We start from the raw sequence: 20468 nt of genomic DNA on the forward strand, positions 1-20468 counted from the left end.
GCTTGGCACACTGTGGTGACTCATTTCAGTTTGGGCTCAGACTAATTCCATGGGCGCTTTGGCACTACCAGCGATGATTTTGTCTGTCAAATGCAAACTCAAACACCCTGATGACGGTCTCAGTGTCAGTGTAATTTCTTCACACCACGCCCTCACCAGGAGGGAGCTGAGGAGGAACTGATCAAAGAGGCAGCGCAGAAACTTGGAGATTTCACCCGAATTTGTGTTGCCTACAGTGGCACCTCAGGGTGGCGGCATGGCACAGGGGGGCGGCTCTCCCCTCACGGTTTCCCGCTCACGGCTCTCCCCTCACGGTTCCCCCTCACGGTTTCTCCCTCATGGTTCCCCCCTTCACAGTCCCCCCTCACATCTCTCCCCTCACATCACTCAGGGCAGCAATGCCATGATTTCCCTTCATGCAGCTCAGCTGGGACGGCAGAGGCCCGACTCTCAGAGTGCCCCAGCACCGAGGGAAGGATTTCAGCTCGCTCCCCAGTGGTTTTTTTCCTTCTGTCCCACTGCATCGAGTGAGAAGCTGGGTGACAGACCCAGTCACCATGTCCTGCCTGACCATGGAGATGAGAAGCCAATGAGTGTCTCTGTACAACACCGGCACACTCTGAGGGGAAGTTGGTTTTTTTTCAATGCTGTTTACTTCTTGATTTGCTGCATCGAACATCAAACCTGTTTTCTCCCAAACCCCAGAATGTTTCCCCTCAGCCGGATATTTATGCTCAAACACAGAGAAACCTCTGTGGGCACCTGCCATGCTTTCCACATACCCTGAGTCTCTTCAGCACGTCTGGGGATGGTAAGGTAAGTGCCACCCTTTTTTTAAGAAATTACTTTTATTTTGCATAGGTTAGACCTGATTAAGAGATAAAAGTGATGCCGAAGCTCTCTGTTTATCATGAAATGTATAATATTTGGCTTTTGTGTCCCAAACACTTGAAAGATAAAATGCGACAGTGTCCACACAGATCCCAGAGAGGCTCTGGGGAGGAGCTCACATAAGGCAGCAACAAATCCTTTGGCTCTAAGGCGAGAGCTTCCTTATAGATGTTGCTGGTGCATTGCCTTGCCCTGCTTTTTTCACTTTAAAAGATTATTATTTGCAGCCCAGACCCTGCTTTCTCGCTTTAGTGGGCGCAATTTCTCCATGGAGCACAGACTCCTCACAGGTATGCTGGCAGAGCATTTTCCCAAGAAAGATCCTTCCAGAGCATGAAAAAAATCATGGTGGAAAAAATTCTTGCACTGATAATGTTGGAGCTGCCTTTGCATTGGGTTTGACAAACCCTCCTTAATTAACCTGCGATGAGAAGTTGGCAGGAGGTTGTTCAATAGTCATAAAAATGGTGGAGAGGGACAAGTGGGGCAAAATGTTGTTGTTGCTTTTTTTTGTGCAATACAAGGGCCTGACCTGCAGGTTTGCAGGTGGAGTAGAAAGGACGGGGGGTGCTGTATTTCAGACCCTGCTTTGGATATGTTGGTGCTGATTTAGCAAAGCACAGAAACCTCTGTGTCCCACACAGATTCTACAGGGAAGCCAAGTAAGGTATCTGCCAGAAACGTGGGATTTGGCAAACAGCTCTATTTCCAGGATGCTGTCAAGTTCAATTACTTGTGCCGCTTCCAAGTGCGTTGATAAGGACTGGGGATCTTTTTTAGTTTTCCTGTCTTTTAATGTGGACCTCATCTAAAAAATGTCAGGGGCAGAGCTGACAATGCAGCCTAAATCTGTGCAGTGAAAGCAGCTCTTTAACATTCATGTGATTTTACATGTAGGCATTAGAAAACTGATGACAGATCCACTTAATTAAAGCTAAAGCTTTGGCTCTTACAGCTCTTAGGCCACTAAGTGTCTAATCTTGTGTATTTTAAGGGATTAAAGCATTACACGAGTTGTACAAGTTAATCGAATTTATAGCAGTTTAATTTTTTGTCTTTAAAAATATATATATTTACATGCCCTGCTATAAAGGATGTGGTATTTGCAAGTGGTATAAACAGTCTGCCAGGGAGGAATGAAGTTTATTTTTTAAAAGAGTTACTTAAAGCACAAACCTTGTAAGACCAGGCTGTGCTTAGCACATTCTTTGTAGTGAACTTGTAGATGTCTGATGAGTAATAAATTATTGAGCTCTGCTTTAGTGTCTCCTTGCAACTCTGAGGCCACTTGCTCTCCACATGGACACTTTGTAAAATAGTCATGAAGCAAACACAGATGCTTGTATTTGCACAGGGTCTTTGTGTTAATTTATGACAATGAATGGCATTACCCACCAAGGATTATGGCTTGTCACCTCACCAAAGGAGGTGTTTCATAAGTGCTGCTCTTTACTTCTCATGGGCCAGTTGTGCAGGGAGGCACAAAGGTTGAGAAATCCACCAGCTGTAGTATCTCATGTGAATGTTGCTTGTCCTGGCAATCTCTAAATCTCTGATGTGCTTGCGATAATGTTAAGGATGTGCCCTTTCAAATTATTACTGTGGAATATGATAGAGATTCCTGCAGCTTGTTGCAGACCAAATAATTTCCCTGAGAGATTTCACATGACACAGTGAAAACTAATTTTTTAAAAAAACAACATAGGGATTTCTTAATTTTATGTGTTATGAAACATTAAAATTCTAATGTTTAACAGCAAAGATCTGTTGGAAAAATAAGCATTAGCCAAGTCCAAGTTTTACCTATGTTTAACAGGTAAATATTAAATTTCTGGGTCTCTTCAAAGTCTACGTGATATCCCCAAGTACAAGTTACTCATTAACTGATTCAGATAAATAGAGATTTCATTTGAAAATTTGTTTTTTCCAAAATGGAGCAGAGAGCATTGCTTGCATGGACGGTCTTTTCCTCACTCTTAGTATTAGCAGAAACTATTGATCAGAAGGTATTTGCTCTATTTTTATTATCAATATCTCATTTACTCATTTGGTGATGTGGTGGTATCGCGGTAACTGGCCAGGTAATGCAGGTAACTCCTCTGGTAACCACCACCTGGGGAGCCTTGGGTGGATTGTGTTAAGATTTTAGAGCTTTGGGTTATTTTAAGGTCTTTTTGGTTGTTTGTTTGGGCTGTTATAGTACAAATATAGCAGGAGGCATTTGCAGATGTGTCTGATCATGCTCTTCCTCAGGAATGTAAGATACCAAATTTGAGAGATCAGTAGCTCTGCCTTGGCCACCGGATGAGGTTTGGATCTTGACACAGGACCAAACAAGCACTATGCAGTGCCAGGAGGTTTCTGACAAGTGTTTACTAATATATATGGAATGGAAAAGAGTGAAGTAGAAAGTTATTTGCACTGTCTGGAGGAGCAAACTGTGTTCTGTACCATCACGGGGTATGGGTGACAGGTGGCATTGTAAAAACATCAATATTAGAGAAGAAGAGGAAGCTTTAAGTCGGGAGGTTTCTCTGACCATCGTGCCTATTCAGAAAAGTGTGAAGTGGAACTGAAGTGCAGGTGGGTGTTGGGAGGCAGGGCGAGGCCTCGTGGCTGCTGCAGGGGCAACCGAGACCTCTGCAGGAAGCCATGGATGGGGGTGTATGGCCCACAGTGCCTTTGCTTTTGGGTACATGCCTGGGGCTGGTCCTCTCTGCTTCTTTCACCAGGGGCACAGCAGTGCTTCTCCCTATGCTGCATCCCATTGACTCTTGGTTTGTGCTGGCCACAGCCTAAAATGCTGCTGGGGCTGGGCGAGTGCAGGAGATGCAGGTCCTCCTCCCTGCAGCATCCCTTGGGCACTTGGCAGCGGAGTAGATTTTGCAGTGGGTAAATTTTGCACAGGACAAGCTCCTCCTGTGTTGGAAGGATCCTCAGGGGGCACCAATGACCATCACCTGCCTACACTGCCCCACTGAGTCACAGCCTGGGGCTTGGTGCTCCTTATGACAAAACCTCACTCTGAATGTGCCATGGGCAGGTTTGAGTATGGCAGGTCAGCAAACTTTTGAATTTCAGCCAGTGTCCTAACTGAGAAGAGGCCACTGGATGCTATTAATTAGCAAGCAAAGTACAGGAGATTAATTATCAAAATAGCTAAAGATCAATTAGCCATTCAAGAGACTTGGAGGGTGAAAAAGTAAAAACAGTAGTGCAGTGATATGCTCTGTTGCTGAGCTTTTTTACTTTAATCAGCTGTTGGACTGTTGTGTGTCTGGTGATGCCCAGATCAACCTTTCCTAGTGCCACTGCTGAAACATGGTTAGGATCTTTAGAGAGACATCCCAAATGCAACAGGAGGTGTTCATGTAGGCAGGTGCTCCAGGCAGTTCTCAGTCCAGCCATGCTCTGGGGTGTTCTTGGGCAGCTCCAGAATGGTGCCCTCCTCCTATGGGCATCAGGGGCCCTGGAAGAACCAGACCAGGAGAAACATGAGTGCTCAAAGGGCATCTCTGCTTGTGCAACCAAGTGAGGGGTTGGGAGGCCCATGCTGGATTTTAAATCTGCTAAACATCCTGTGGGACTCAAGGTACCAAACTGAAAAACAGGCAGCAAAGTCAGCAGCTGGGACAGCAAATAAACAGTCACACAAAAAACAGGGCCCTTCCCTGGGTCGGGCTTAAAGAGGCTTCTGATCTTCCTGAGGTAAATCTTGGGCAATGCACTGGAGTGATGCAGCAGCTGCTTCACTGTACCCCAAGGAGAGAAAAAGGTTCAACAGAAGCTTCTGTGGAACAGCAAAATGCAGATGGAGCTGCAGGTTTTGCATGGGGCAGGGGTTGTGCCTGCAGGGAAGGGAATAAGCAGACTGGTCCAGAACAATCCCCTCCCCAGTTCCAGCCAGGCTAATAGTTCATTCCTTCATCCGACTTTTCCAATAGCATCATGCAGGTAAGGACTACTTGGGATCAAAACTTGAGTGTTTCTTTTCAGTCTGTTTATCTTTTTCCAGCCTGAAATCTACAGCCTCCACGTGGACTGCAAGGTCACATCACGATTTGCTCACACTGTCATCACCAGCAGGATTGTCAACCAAGCCAATGAGTCCCGAGAGGCCACCTTTGAAGTGGAGTTACCCAAGACAGCCTTTATCACCAACTTCTCCATGTAGGATCAGTCCTTACCTGTGGTGTGAAGAAGGGGGGGTTCATCTTTCTGCTCAGGAGCTGGTGGGCAAAGTGCACAAAGAGGGTCCTCTGCAAAAATGCTCTGTGGGGCAAAGTAGTAGGCAGCCAAATAGAAAAGAGGTGCCCAGGGCCAGGCTGCCTGCTGCACAGGGTGGGTGACAGATGTGCTCAGTGGTGTTATTTCCCCTGCTCCAGCCTCTTCAAGACTCTGCAAGGACAAGGTGTGGTGGTGGTGACTGCTGGCATCCTCATGGGTGGGGAGGGATTTGGGAGCCAAACCATGTCCCTTGCTCTTGCCCAGAGAGCCACAAAAAAACTTGAGTTTCTTTCCCCAGTGCATTCCTTCTAATATTAATTAATTTTTATGGAAACCAAACAGGTCCATCGATGGTGAAGTATACCCAGGAATAATAAAGGAGAAAGCTGCTGCTCAAAATGAGTATGACACGGCAGTCTCGCAAGGGCAGAGCGCCGGTCTCGTCAAGTATGTTACCATTCTGAGTAAGGCTGCTCCAACACCCCTGCTTGGCTTCCTGTTTGGCTGGGGGCAGGTTAAACCCTGGAGACAGCTACATCTTGGTGGGGACAAATGTGAAAATCAGTCTTGGGTTCTTGGTGTGAGGGACAGTGAGTGTATATATTTTTTTTCACATATATATGATTTATATGTGGTCCTGCAATGGGCTCCAGTGGGAAGCGTCCCTGTTCAGCATTACCCTGGGACTTGCTGCCATAGAATCACTGAATCACAGAATGTTCTCCGAAGGGTTCTACAAGGATTATCAAGTCCAACTCTTAAGTGAATGGTCCATAGAGAGATTGAACCCACAACCATGGTGTTATTAGCACCATGCTCTGACCAATTGAGCTAATCTCAGGGTCAAGAGTCCTTAAAGATCATCTAGTTCCAACCCTGCTGCCGTGGGCAGGAACACATTTCAGGTTGCTCAGAGCTCCATCCAGCCTGGTTCCCTGTCGTGTGAGAGCACCTTGCCACTATGGGATGATGCTCAGTGCTGAGTCTGCTTCCTCACAAGCACAGAACACCACGGCACTTGAGCAGAGATCACAGTTTCAGGGTATATTTAATCTGTGCTTCACAGGTGTTTAGTCTGAGGCATGCAGGGGTTTCTGCTCCATTTCTCAGCTTGAGCCCATGACGCACTAATAAATACATGTGATGTACATAATAGCACCTGCAATGTAAAAAATCTCTGTGATGAACGAACAATATTTACTGCTACTCTTTTTTTTTTTATTTATCCCATGTGGCCCCTTGGCCTTTATTTTGCACACTTCACAAACTCTGGCCACCACAAGGAAGCCTTCCCTGCAGGAGATAAATCCCTGTTCTTGCCCCCCAGAATTACAGACAGAAAGCTGGAGCAGTTCCATGTGTCTGTCAGCATTGCGGCCGCCAGCAAAGTCACTTTTGAGCTGACCTATGAGGAGCTGCTGAAGAGGCAGCTGGGGAAGTACGAGCTGCTCATTAAGGTCCGGCCCAAGCAGCTGGTTAAGCACTTCCAGGTGAGCTGGGCAGGGAGCAGTGCCGTGGTTTTTGGGTACAGCCATGTTCCCTCTGAGAAGCTGATGCTGACTTTTTCTCTGCTGTCAGATTGATGTGCACATCTTCGAGCCCCAGGGCATCCGCTTCTTGGAGACGGACAGCACATTCATGACAAACGAGTTAACCGAGGCACTCACCAAAGTGCAGAACGAAACCAAGGTAAAGCAGCAGCTGCCAGAGGTTACTGCCAGTGGCAGCTCTAGGTTATCTTGCTTTAAATCTTTTTTTCTTGTTTCTTTGCAGGCTCATATTTTATTTAAGCCAACTGTAGATCAACAAAAGAAAAATTCTGAACTCGATGAAACACTCCTCAATGGTGATTTTGTTGTGCGTTATGATGTAAAGAGAGAAGCCACTGCAGGTGATATACAGGTAAAAAAGAAATAGAAACGAAAATTCTTTCAGATCACAGGTAAGTCTGAATGTGAAGTGCAATCAGCAAAACAGCAACATTTGCTTTGAAACACCAAGAATGACAGGAAAAGCTCTTTCCGTTAATCCTGGGTCAGCAGGAACTGAGGCTGATATTCGGTAAATCCCCAGAGACACCAGGTATATTGCAAAAATGGATCACTCAGGAAAAACAATTAATCTTTCAAATTTTATTCTAATACCAAATCTATATTGGTATTTCATAGATGTCTCTTTACACTCTGTTTTAATTATTATTTTGGCTCCTCTGAAGTGTATTTGTGCCTTCTTGTAAATGAAGTTTAGAGGAATGTGATTTATATAACTTAAAATGATGCTTGGTCTCTTTTTGGTTTTTGTGATAACTGAGGCACAATTAAATACAGCAGGAACTTAACAAATATTTATGAACCAATGCACATTCTAGGGAATAAAATACAGTATTTTCCATATCATTTCACTAATGAAGTATACACGGGTGTGCTAAAAGGTGGCGGCCACAGTCACTCAGCAGAAGTGTGCTAATAGGTCATGATAAAGAGGTAATGTGATATACTGTGATAATATGCATACATCATACATATGGCACTGAGGTGTCTAATATATATGTATGTATGCATGCTGCTCTCTTGTAATTTTCTCTCTACAGATAGTCTTGCTTCCAGCTAGGAAATACATTTTATGTTCTTTAATTTAAATTCTTTGATTTGGGCTTATCAAGAAGAGCAGAATGCTGAGCATGCTCCCCACCACTTGCTGTGCCAGAATGTTAAGATTTATTCTTTATTTCTTTAGATGTACTTTTATAGGTGTTTTCACATTCTGTATTTCAGATTGTCAATGGGTATTTTGTCCACTACTTTGCACCCCAAGAAATGCCAGTGTTTCCCAAAAACATCATCTTTGTTATAGACCGAAGTGGCTCCATGGCAGGCAGAAAAATTGACCAGGTAACTTCATGACCTCTGTTAGCAGCAGGCACACACACCCCAGCCTTCTGAGGAAGCAACTGGGAATTTCTCATTGGAAACACACACTGGTTTTGTACACAGCAAAACGTTTATACTTACAGAAATGCTTGAAAATACATATGCAGAGATTGAAGTTATTAAAGAGTAACACTTGTCTGACACAGCTATTTTCGTGGGTACTAAGCATTGAGGCAGAGAGTGCTTTCTGTATCTTTGCAGAACTTTTTGTGTTTATTTTTTTCTTTAATGAAGCTTAAAGAGTTAATTTGTCTGTTACCTGTTTTATGTTTATTGATGACTGTGTATGTAGCTCTGCTTGAGAGCAGACAAGCCCCCTACAGCCCTCATAGGTTGGTTGTTCATGTCTGTAAGTTAAGCAAATCAGCTACTTCTGATGGTCTCAACCTAAAACATACCCTTAGGGTTTAATAAAGGCATTGGGCTGCATCTGGAACAGAGCTGTAGAGAACTCCCTCATTACACTGCAATTTCAATCCCAGTTCTGGCAAAGAAGTTGGAATAACCAAAGTGATTGTTTGCTCCTTGGAACAGACAATGGATGCCCTGTTGAAGATTTTGCAGGACCTCCGTCCAGAAGATCATTTCAACTTTATCACCTTCAACAACAAAGTGATGGAGTGGAAGAGCTCTTTGCTGCCAGCCACTGAGGAGAACGTGGCCAGTGCTGCAGCACTGGTGCAGACTCTCACTGCCAGGGGAGGTACACGTGCTTGTAGCCACAAATATGCACCCAGTGAAATGAATTGCTTAGAAAACAATTATTTTTATTAGTTATATAGCGCCCCAGAGCTACCATGAGTGCTTACAAAGCAAGTCAATTTTTAAGACTTAGAAGTGATGAGTGGGAAAGAAAGCTTGTGAGTGGAGAGACTGGTGACTACATTATGAGCTAGATATAGATATATAATATACATAAGAGATGCTTACATCATATATGAACCATACATGCCACAAAGTTTTGTTTCCAATTTTTATGACAGAGATAATTGGAAGATTCCTTGATAGCACATTTTTTTTCTACAGAAAAATGGCAATTCACTCAACATTTGACAGCAATTTGCTTATTTTTCTTTTTATATCAAGTGTCCCCTTGAAAAAAGGAACAAAAACCACATCCAAAGTTACACTCCCTTGTAAGCCATACCATGGAAATAAAACAGGCAAAATAGACATGTGGCATTTCAGTGTGCTTGGTGTTGTTTAGTTCTCAGCGCATCTCAAGAGCTCTGTCTCCCTTTAATGTTACATTCTGAGTAGTAACAGAAGTTTCCTTACCCCAGGCGCTAACACCAATAAACCCACCCATGCTCAGCTCTTTTCTCTGACTTCTTAGATAAGGCAGGGAAGCTTTTCTTAAATATAGGTTAACAGATGACAGCGTGTTTATTTAAGCACTTTTTAATGGCTCTAGACATGTTTGTATTTCCCATGACATATGTGTGGAAAATGCTCCCAAAAGAATACTCCAGCACTGCCATTGCAATATAATACCCTGTAATTAAGTCAAGTAGGCTAAGTCCCTAAATCCTCCTCTCTCGGAAGGATTACTTCCTGCAGGAAACTTTAAACAAGTCTGCAGGGCCTCTGCAGATGAAGGGCAGCAATCTCTGCAGATGATTATCCTGTTTAGGTGAGCGATGCCTGCTCTCTCATTCCAGGCACAGACATCAGTGGTGCCCTGCTGGCTGCCGTGGGCATGCTGGAGAAAGCCGAGGGGCTGCCGGAGCGCAGCGTCTCCATGATTGTTTTGCTGACAGATGGCCAGCCCACTTCTGGTGAGTGAATGCTACGCTCGGTCCGCCCTCCCCTGGGGATTTTTATCTTTTACACTTGCTTCCCAATATTGGTAGACCTCGCCTGTGTTTCAGAAGAGCTTTGGAATACGCAGGCTGAGCTACAGCTGGATCTGGCGAGGGGGATTATGAGAGGGCTCTGCTGAGTGAGGGCTGTAGGGAGTGATGGCAGAGCCTGCCTGCCTGTGACTGCGCATCCTTCAGCTGGGAACTGTTTTGCTGCATACCGTTGGCTTCCCATCTTAAAAACTCGAGGGAATTGGAGATACTCCAGGCACAGCTGAATTAGAAAAGTAAAATACCTAGAGACAAAACATGGACCTTTTGCAGATAACTGTGTACAGTCCTATTTGAGAGATACTGCTTGTGCTTCTTCGCCCTCTGTGCCTCAGACTTGGGATATTTTCAATGTGCTTCTTGTTCTGTATTCTTTTCCATGTCTTAATTAGTGATCAGCTGTGACAGCACAAACCAAAGGATTGAGATTAAAATATCAGGTGAAATAAGCAACAACTCCCAGTGCAATAGCACAAACTTCTTGTCCTGAACAGAGGTTTGTCTTAGTTTTGTGTGGCACCAGCATCCTCCAAGGCCAGCAATATTAATTCTTCTGTAAGCTCTCTAAATAAGATCAGTCTGCTTTTTAGATTGTGAGCCATTCTGCTCTGGGGTATGTTGATTTTGTTTGGGTTTTTTAATAAAATTCATCTCACAGTGCTGCCTCCCCAGCACAGCCACAGTGAGTCTGCAGTGCTCCCCACATCCAGCAGTTAGAAATCAGGCCAGGGTGGTGTGTCAGGCATTATTGCATACACTGTCTTCCTTAGCAAAGCAGCTGAGAGGGAAACATCTGAGCTGCTCCCATGATATTGCTACAGGCAGTGACAGTTTCTGCCTGGAAATGCTGATGGAGAAGCTCTTCATTCATACATGGCCATCAGCAGCTCTTCAAATGGGATAAGATGATGGTGTGAAAATCTTTTCCCTCTGTCACACAAAGGAGCAGGGAGAGCAGCATGGCTGAGTTCATTGGCAGTTTGTTGGAACTGCACCATTAACCAATCCATTCTTCTCTGAATTGACACACATAATTTTTATGGATGCTACTTGTCTTTTGAATGCTTGATGAAGTGTATCCATCCCTCATGTTGTTAGCTTGTAGTGTGTGTCCCTTCTGTACTAAAAACCTCTTCTGGCCCTGTAATCCTCTAAAATATTTTGCATTTAGCCATGACAACATCACTAGATTGTAGTAAAAGTCATTAGGAGGAGAATCATGTTTTGGCACTCCATATGCAGAGTGATGCTTTTATCTCCAATTCAATTACCAGCATTCTATCCCATATTTTTTTAGTATTTTATTCTGAATTATTTTTAAAAACTTCAGGCAGGATTTTCCACTAACCTGCTGTGGTCTTTTTGCACTTGAAAAGACCCAAACCCACAACAGCATGTTTTTGTTTCATTTACAGGTGAGAGAAATGTGGAAGTAATTCAAGAAAACATTCAGAAAGCAATCAACGGGAAATATGCTCTTTTCTGCCTTGGCTTTGGGTTTGATGTCAGTTATAAATTCCTGGAGAAAATGGCCCTGAGCAATGGGGGAATAGCACGGCGTATCTATGAAAATGCTGATGCAGCCCTGCAGCTCCAGGTCAGGAGGAAGGAATGTGCCAGAAAAAAACATCTATCAGCTACAGCTGATACAGTCCTAGCAGCAAAATCACAGATTTTCTGAGATGCAATGTTGGGTTTGAGTTTACCTGTTAATTTACGGGCGGGAGGAAGGCAATTTTGGGGTATCTGAGGGTTTGTACCCTCCGTGTATCCATGACTCAAAGTCCTCAAATCAGCCACATTCAGACAAACTGGGAGTTTTCTGTACTGTAGAAAGAGAAATTGTGCAGGGGAAGTGGGCAATTTCTAAGTTTGCAGTAGACTTGCACTACTAAAGAAGAAGCTTTTTAAGGGGGTTTTAGACATTCCACATCTTGCTTTGCACAGTTTTGCTGTCATTTGTGTGTGTTCTCTGTCTCACTGCTTCTCTTTAGGGGTTTTATCAAGAAGTGGCTACCCCAATATTAATGCAAATTGAAATGCAGTATCCAGAAAATTCCATTCAAGGGTTAACCAAGAACGATTTCAAGCTGTTTTTTGAAGGATCTGAAATTATAGTGTCTGGAAAAATTAGCAATGAGCTGGATCTTTTGCCAGTAGAAATTAAAGCTCAGTCAGTAAGTGTTTAGTTTATTAATTGTGAAAAACATCTCTCCCTTCTGTCTTTCGTGGTACAATAGGAGGCTTCAAGAAGTGCTTTGTGTTTAGTATAGGTTCATTAGAACAACTCACTGGAATGCCCCCATTTGGGCATGCAGCTGTTTTCCCATTGTTTGAACTCTCAAATAATTTGCTAAAATTACCCTCTCTTGAATTTGAATACAGAAGAAAAACCTTGAAGAATATCCACAAATAAGCAAACAGCAATTTTAATTCTACAAAACCCACAATATTTTCTCCTTTTAAGCACTTTTAGGTTTGTATTGTTACAATGAAGTAGGAAATCTCAATTATTCATCTCAAAAATGTTGAAATAGAACAATTTAATTACCTCCTTTTTTCATCATTGTTTCAAGTCCAGAAATATATATTTAAAATACATGCTTCTTAGATTTCTTGGAGTTGCATTCTCTAATGGGAAAGAACAAAATTGAAGGACAATTGGTACTGAAAGATGTTCTCTTGAGTCTAATAATGTGACTGTAAACAAAGTCTGGAGCTGTTTTTTGATGGTCAGTTTTCTCCCACTTCAGCATACAAGTGACTTGACTCTTAAGGAAGAAGCAGATGTCAAAGAGAAGGAGCAAGTATTCCAAAATCAAAAATACGTCTTTGGAAATTTCATAGAGAGACTGTGGGCTTACTTAACCATTCAGCAGCTTCTGGAAAAAGCGTAAGATATTTTAATGCCTTGCATAACAAACTTCTAACTTCTCAAAACACAAATTCCTTATTCACAAATTATATGGTCAGAAAACACAAAGAAACAGAAATATTTCTCCAGACAGTATCAAAAACATAAGATACTGGGAGAATACTATATTACTATGTGATGAACATGAAGTGCCTTTCAGTTTATGATAGCACTACAACATTCCATTTCAGGAATAGGAAAACGTAATGTAAAACATTCTTCATGGCATTACTATGAAATAGATTTCAATTGTATGGATTGTGTTGAGCTGTTCTTGCACACCCAGAAATACTGCCTGTCGATAAGGAAACGGCAATAGCTAGGGAATAGAACAATATGTATGTCCATAAGATAATTCATAGATCATGTAGCTATTATTTTTATGTATTTAAACCATACGTAGGCTCCAGTCTTGCAAAGAATTAAGCATTTCCATAATTTCAGCCACATGAACATCTGAGTTATCCCCTTAAGACTACTGACCCTTCAATACTAAAAAATATCTGTGAAGATACAGCTAATATACAAAGGCATCTGAAGATGGCTTGTTCATAGTCTCTACACGTTATTTCTTCATCATTAACACAGACTTTAGTATTTCAGTGGAAGAAGAGGACCAGAAGGCCCTGGAGGCCCAAACTTTGGATCTGTCCCTGCGGTACAGCTTTGTCACACCCCTCACTTCCATGGTGGTCACCAAACCCTCTGATCAGCAGCAGAAGGAGTTGGCAAACAAACCCACCGAGGCTGGTAAAAACAGCCCCCCTGAAACACTCTGCTCTTCCTGCTTAATTGTTGTTGACTTCCACTTAGGTTCATTTGATAGTGGCGTAATGAGGCAAATGGGAGGCGGGAGTTCAGGGATTGGCTTCCTTTCAAAATAAAATACGCAGGATTTTTTTGAAAGGTGAAGTGATGAAACGGGCACTACTATTGAAATGGAAAATAATTTGTTTAAATATTAACTAAAAGTAGTCTAATAATTGTTACTATTACATTCCTAACAATGCAAAAGGGTCCCACACTTTTCTCTGTAGCATTTAAGTGGAAAAATGAATGCAGGGGGGAAGGCATGGCTTCAGTCAGAGTTTTGCATGTGGATAAAAGGATATACCCATCCTTTAACACAAAACACCTGAAGCCCTTGCACCAGTTTGCTTGTTTACACGGGTAAAGTAATTCAGTGTTGACTGTACGATACTAATCTGCCCCTCTTCCTCTTGACAGATAATGAGAAGCCCAGCAGTTTTCCAGCAGGAGGTAAATGTTTTCTTCTTTTCCAGTGGCATATTTTCATAGTCTCTAATAAAAAAACAAACTAACTAACTAACCAACCAAACAAACAAACAAAAGAGTTCATGGTGGCTGTTCTATAGAGGGAAGTCTCTGAGATTTGAAAAAATGTGTGAAGTAAATTATAAGCAATGCCTACCACAGTCTGTGTGGGTTTTGGGTGGGTAACAGGGTCAAAGGGAGAAAATCTTCCATTCAGAAAGTCTCAAAGGTCAAAATTATCTATGCTCTCAAGGAAAAGTAGTTCTTCAAGCCAATGGTGTTAATGATGCTTTCTGCTTCTTTCTACCACGTGTAGCATCTTTCAAAAAATTCAGCTCAAGAATGTCTTCTGAGGATGATTTCAGTATTTTTTTCCTCTCTGGAAACAGCATTTATTTAATAATAATTTTATAGATGAAGAACCTTGGGTTTTGCTCTAGTTATGTCACAGAAATATATTGAGGGAATCACAATGCTGCCCTATTTTTGGACATTGCCTCTTTCAAAGTGGTGCTGGGGAGTTTAATGGCAGAAAACTCCCTGATCAGAAACACTCCTGTAAGGTATGTGATGCAATTGTGAGTAAAACACAGATACTCTCTTTTCTTTCTCCAGGTACTTATAGAATGATGAATGGGTCACCTGCTGGTAAGTACTCCTCCTCTGTTTCTATTCAGAATAATTCTATGAAGTTAATTTCATATGTTCATTGATTTTAATAAATGCATTTGGATTGGAGATGCCCACTTGATACACAATTTAGTTTTTATTATATGTATTTCTGTCCACAGATATTTTCTAATGGACTATAAACTTTTGAAAACAATCTTGGTCCATTTTCAGAAATAAAAACATATTATACCTCCTGAAAATAAATGTGAAAGATCTGGAAAAGTATGTATTAGTAAGCTGAAAGAAATGGATGTAAAAACAAAGTAGTTCACCAGTCCTGGGGTATCCAGAAAATGCAGTGGGCAACAAGCAGGACAGATTCCCTGTTTCAAAGGGTGGGGAGGGAGGTGCAAGACATAAACCCAAAGCAACAAAACATTGGGAAAACCCCTTTCTTCAGGTCGAAGGCGCTCTGAGCTCAAAACTGGCAGCAACAGGAAGATGTCTTCAACAGGTAACTGTGCACAGTGGGGTGGGAGGAGCTGGGCTGGCTGTGCTGCATTCAACACTGCACAGTGACCCTTGTAAACACAGCTCTAAACCCTCCCACAACTCCAGCTGAGCATGGCCCCGTGGCATGGTCCATCCTGAGAGAAACAGACACTGCATGTTGTGCTTTTTTCCCATTGGGACATCTTGTCTTAAGCAAAGCTCTTCATGGGAGTCAGTGGAGAGCTCTGCTAAAAAAGCTTCTGTCCAGCATTTGTCCTGGTTAATCAGCTGACTTAGAGAAAAATGTTTCATTAAACTCTTCTTACTAATTTTATCTATTTCAGTCTCCAGGTTCAGAGGCATAAGACCACAACCTCTTGGTAAGTGATACACATCCTAGTCCCATTTCAATTATTAATGTAACCACAATGTACACTTTTTCATGCAACAATGTTTTCTCTGACTGCATCAGCTCTGTGAAAATATTTTACCTCTTCTTGCAAATCTTGGCTAGTTCTTTCCATTTAAGTAAAAATTATCCCCATGTTCCATGAGAAAACTTCTCTGACTTGAGGATATAAGAAATGCAGTACAACAGGTCTTCAACAGCCTAAGCTTTTTTAAGGGCTCATTGTCCTTAGTAAACTATATTTAAAAATCTGTTGGTTTCATTCATATCGAGGTGCTGTGTCTGAGTGTCCTTTTCAACAATTATTACTTTGTTTTAAATTGTTCTATCCTATACAAGCTATAACTGATGTTTTAGGTATAAATCATTTTTGCTGTGCCTATCCAGGGCACAGGCTAGATTTTTTTTTGTTGCTGATATATTTCTTCTGTCTTTTCAGTCGATGAACATCCACAACTTCTCTTGCAATTACCCAGACAAAATGAAAGAATCTGCTTAAACATTGATAAAACAACACAAAGCTCTGTCCACCTGCTGTCAGATCCAGAGCAAGGTGAGTGAGCCATGTTACCCCAACACCAAGACAAGGAGAGTCACTGGGTCTGTGAGTGCAGTCTGTGTCTTTGGGAATAACCCCCTCTCATGAACAGCCATCTCATAACCTGCTGCCTTGCACTGACCAGAAAGGGTGTGGTAAATTCCGCCTTTCTGTTAGATAATATTAATGGTGCAACAGCTGGGGGCACTTCTCACAGGTCTGGCTGAGGGTCACCTTTCCCTCCTGGTGTCACATCCTTGGTCCTTAGGGTTTTCTCCTACCCAGCCCTTGGGGCTTTGGAGGATGCAGAGACCTTAAACCTCATGGTCCCTGTGTACCAACAGAAAGGTGCATGCTCTGGATGTACAGAAACTTTTCTGTACTCCTGTACGCAAGGAGCCATGGCCCGAGCCCCAGGTACCTGCTCTGATTATGGAACAGAGACACCTCTATGCAGGAGGTGGAAGCATGGGGTTAAACAGGCTCTAGTGACCCCACCACAGTCCTGGGGCACGGGGAGCTGAAATCCAGGGTACTGTGCCCCACAAAACTAGATATGAGACCCTGAAGTTGTTTCAGTAACAAAACTGAAGCAGGTTTATTAAGATCACTTGTACCTTAAGAGAAGAATCACCTGATAAATTTGTATTAAAGGGCTTACTGTGACGGGGAAACTTGGAAATGGATTAAATCACTTTGTGCAGTTTGATATTAACTATGTGAATCCCCCCGTGCAAATCCATGTCTACACTCATGCAATCCTTATAAGCCACAATAACAAGAACAACTGGCTGTCGTGGATGAAATCAGCCTCCTCCACCATCCAGGGGTAAGAAACACCTCCCTGTCCTTTCCTAAACTTGAAGATGTGTCAGATCTTTGTTCATTCAGGCCTCTGCTTCCCCATTTTCCTGAAGTAAGTGCTTCCAAATGTCCTTATCCAGCAAGTATATCAGTGTGAGTAGCAGCAGGGTATCTTCATAATCCCCCATTTCAAATACAGAGAATGAAGTGGGTTTGATTTTAATTCTCCATGCCTGTGTAAAGAGAACCAGAACAACTGCACCACCAGCCTGCTGTTCATGTATTTATGTTCCAAAGGAAAGGACCCACAGCCATGCAGAGCAGCCCTGGTGCCACCAGCAGCCACTCTGTGTTCCTCCAGGGCAAAGCGAGCGCTGCCAAGTGATGGCTTTGACATTTACCATCCCTTTTATACAGCACTTGGCTCCACACAGGCTGGGGTTTTCTTTCTCCTCAGTTTTAGCAATAACTCCCATCTGGGCAGCGGACATTTTTTATGGGCAGGCATAAAGTGTTGGAATAGCTGCCTGTAACTAAATGCCTCCTGTAGGAGAAGGGATACTTTAAAAGCAGACTTTATTTGTTAGAGTAATTAGAGCAGGATCCTTCACTAGCACAAGGAAGATCTGAGTGTAGCTGGCTCCCCCAGCCTTTTTATTTTGCTGGAATAAGTCTCCACAAGGATCCAGTGCTGGCCTGGGGCAGACAGGACACACATCGCTGCTTCCCCACACGCAGTTCTAGACAATAACAAGTCCTACAACAACTGCTTTCAATTATTCTTGTAATCCAAACAGAGCCAAGAACTTGCTGTATTTATGTCCCAGTATAATTTGCCAAGCAGAATGATCCTCCTGCTTCAATCCAGCACCCCAGCCCTTGCACCAGCACTCAGGGTGGCTTTGTCAAACCTGTCTGCAGGAGTAAAATGACAGTGACATTTACGTTCTGCAAGCCCACCTGGGACAACAATAACATTAATGGCTCAGAAGAAAGGCAAGGTCTGAAAAAACTTGTAAAATATCCAAGAAAAAAGTATTTGACTTGTTCATGAAACAGATTGAATTATTTTATTAGTCTACCTTTTTCCTCATTAAAATGGTGAGAATTTTTTTTTTTTCCCATCCAAGCATTTCTTGTCATTATGGATAATAAGGTGTATTCATCAGCAAAGAATTCTCCCCTGGTATATTTGCAAGACCTGTAGTGCAGCACAGAGAGAAAAGATATTCTACTGAGTATTTTCTAGCTTAAAAATAACTACAGGAAAAATGCAATTGCAAAGAGATAAAAGGCAAAAATGAAATTATTTTGATTAATTAATGTCAGTTAAATACATATTCTTTCTTTACGTTCTTCTTGGAAATAATTTCATAATTTACTTCCTAGACTGAGCGTGTCGGTTGAAGAGGAAAGGAGCGTTACAGTATCACTGCCTGATACGGTCACAGTAAAAATTTCCTTGGTCAGGTTTCCAGATGATTTCCTTGGGCTCTATTTCTTGAACACTGACCGTTTTTCGGACAAAGTCAGTGGAGTTCTGGGTGTGTATCATTATGGATGTGTACAGCAAATAAGTCTTGTAACTCAGCTCCTGGAAAGAGAGTGTAGTTGGGGGTTTGTTTCAGGGAGTTCTTGAGAAACTTTGCATTTAATTAAGTCTTTTTGGACATTTAACTTCTACTCCCCAATAATTCTGAAGAGGGGAGGTCACACCCTGGAAACATAACACACATAACACAATGCTTTTCCACTCACCAGTGGCACAACCCTAAGTAGCCCATTATGGGTTTAGAAGATGTAAAAGTAAGACACAAATAATAGTTGGGCTTAACCCCAACAGTGCTGTGGAATGACATGATTGCTGCAGCAAATTCATTTGATGTCAAAAAATAGACTATAAATAATGGACATAAAATTGTAAATAATCATGTTTAGAAAATGAAAGCCAGCTGCTCCTGAATGTCTTGGCTCCAAAAATCCTGGTGGGACCTAAGTTGAAGTTGTTTTGGAAACTGTGCAAATGGAGAGGCTGCATATTCCAAAATCCACAAGAAAGAAATAATTGTGAAAACTCATCAGAGCAAGGCTGAACCTTGCCATGGAGGGTGTTAAGGATTGCAGGAGATCACAGCTGAAACAGGAATTTTCTAAACTTAATAATGGAGCATCCAAACGTGGTCTTTGGTTTGTTTTCTGAGATAAAGAGCTTCTCTCCTGGTGTTAGAGCTGCCATTTGGGGTAAATAAACAGCAACACTCAGCTGGTTTGTATTTCTAATTAATTTGTGTGTCTGTTGCTTAGGTCAATTTTATTCAAAAGCACAATTTGGGGATAACTCCAGCAATCAGAGAGCTGTGGAAAGACTCCTAAGAGTGTCTGGATCTGAGCACAGAGTTTCCAGGTAACAGACATGGAGGATGTGTGTGCTTTGAGATGTACTTTATCAGCAAATGCCAGAGATCAAAAGAAATTAAACTGAGGGGGTGTTTGTAAGAACACCCTTCTTTGGTGCAAATAACTTGCACTTTAGCTTTTCCCTAACAGGCTGAATTTGTTGTTTAAGTGATGCTACAGGGCTCAAGGCTCCTATTTCATTGGGGGGAAATAATTATACCTTGGGGCTACAGCTTGCATGGTTTTCCTGGACAAGGGAGGGTATTTCCTCGGTTGGATTTGCCACGAGAAAAATTTTCTATCCTTTAGTTGCTTTTAGCACATGTCTGTGGTGTGGAAAAAATGGCATGAGTATGCAGATCCTGAGAGTGCTGAGGTGAACCTCTGCCCACACAGGCCTCCGAATCCTGGTGCCATCTGCACGTCAGGGCAATTCTGGCCCTGCCCTTTGATTGTGTTATCACAAATTCTCTTGTTTTGATTTCATTTCAGATTGTACAAGAAAGATTACAGGCTTGAGTCAGCCAGTGATCCTGTTTCCTGCTGGTCAATAGATCTAACTCCCTAGGAAAAAAATTTCTGTGAAGAAAACTATGCAAATGAAGCTGTTCCAAGTATTTTTGATACTTTCATCAAGAAAACCACACAGTTAAAGCCTTACTATCACTCTATACATAAATGTCACAAATATTTTACCTTGAAATAATTATACTTTCAAGATGTGACTGTGCTTGCTTGTTTGCTATTTGAAAATGGTTTCTAATCTGCAATGTGGTTTTGTTGTTGAAGATTCATATGAATGAACTAAATAAAATTGACATTATCAGCTCACAATTTGATATGGACACAAGGACTTAGGTTTCCAAATAAAAATTAGTAGTCGCATCATCCAAGCCAAAAACCAGATTTCTAAAACTCTGTCTAGTTATATATGATGGTGTTCTTGAACCACACATTTTGTGAAAATGCCATGAAGTTTATGCAGTATTAGTTTACCACGTCTCTCATTTTCTATTTCATTGCTGTATCACGGTTCTCTTGGAGGTTGTTCTCTGAGACCATTCAAAGCAGGAAAGCAGCAGTGAACAGGGCTGTGTGTGTGCTGCAAACCCACACCAGCTGTGGT

General features: G+C 42.2%; 1 protein-coding gene across 1 annotated transcript; it reads left to right on the top strand.

Moving 5' to 3' along the window:
* Positions 1-2822: 2822 nt before the first annotated feature.
* On the top strand, positions 2823-19910 carry LOC309577075 (inter-alpha-trypsin inhibitor heavy chain H4-like; the record flags this gene model as incomplete). The annotated part of the gene is made up of 20 exons (XM_082288781.1): positions 2823-2897; positions 4907-5061; positions 5461-5565; positions 6446-6608; positions 6697-6807; positions 6892-7020; positions 7893-8009; positions 8583-8751; positions 9710-9826; positions 11317-11498; positions 11896-12078; positions 12655-12794; positions 13411-13565; positions 14043-14075; positions 14706-14738; positions 16043-16156; positions 16796-16970; positions 18335-18489; positions 19250-19349; positions 19835-19910. 20 exons carry the CDS (start codon positions 2823-2825, stop codon positions 19908-19910), a joined length of 2487 nt encoding a protein of 828 aa, XP_082144907.1.
* Positions 19911-20468: the final 558 nt, after the last annotated feature.

Source organism: Coloeus monedula (assembly GCF_965178545.1).
Source record: "Coloeus monedula genome assembly, chromosome: 11".
Classification (NCBI taxonomy): domain Eukaryota; kingdom Metazoa; phylum Chordata; class Aves; order Passeriformes; family Corvidae; genus Coloeus; species Coloeus monedula.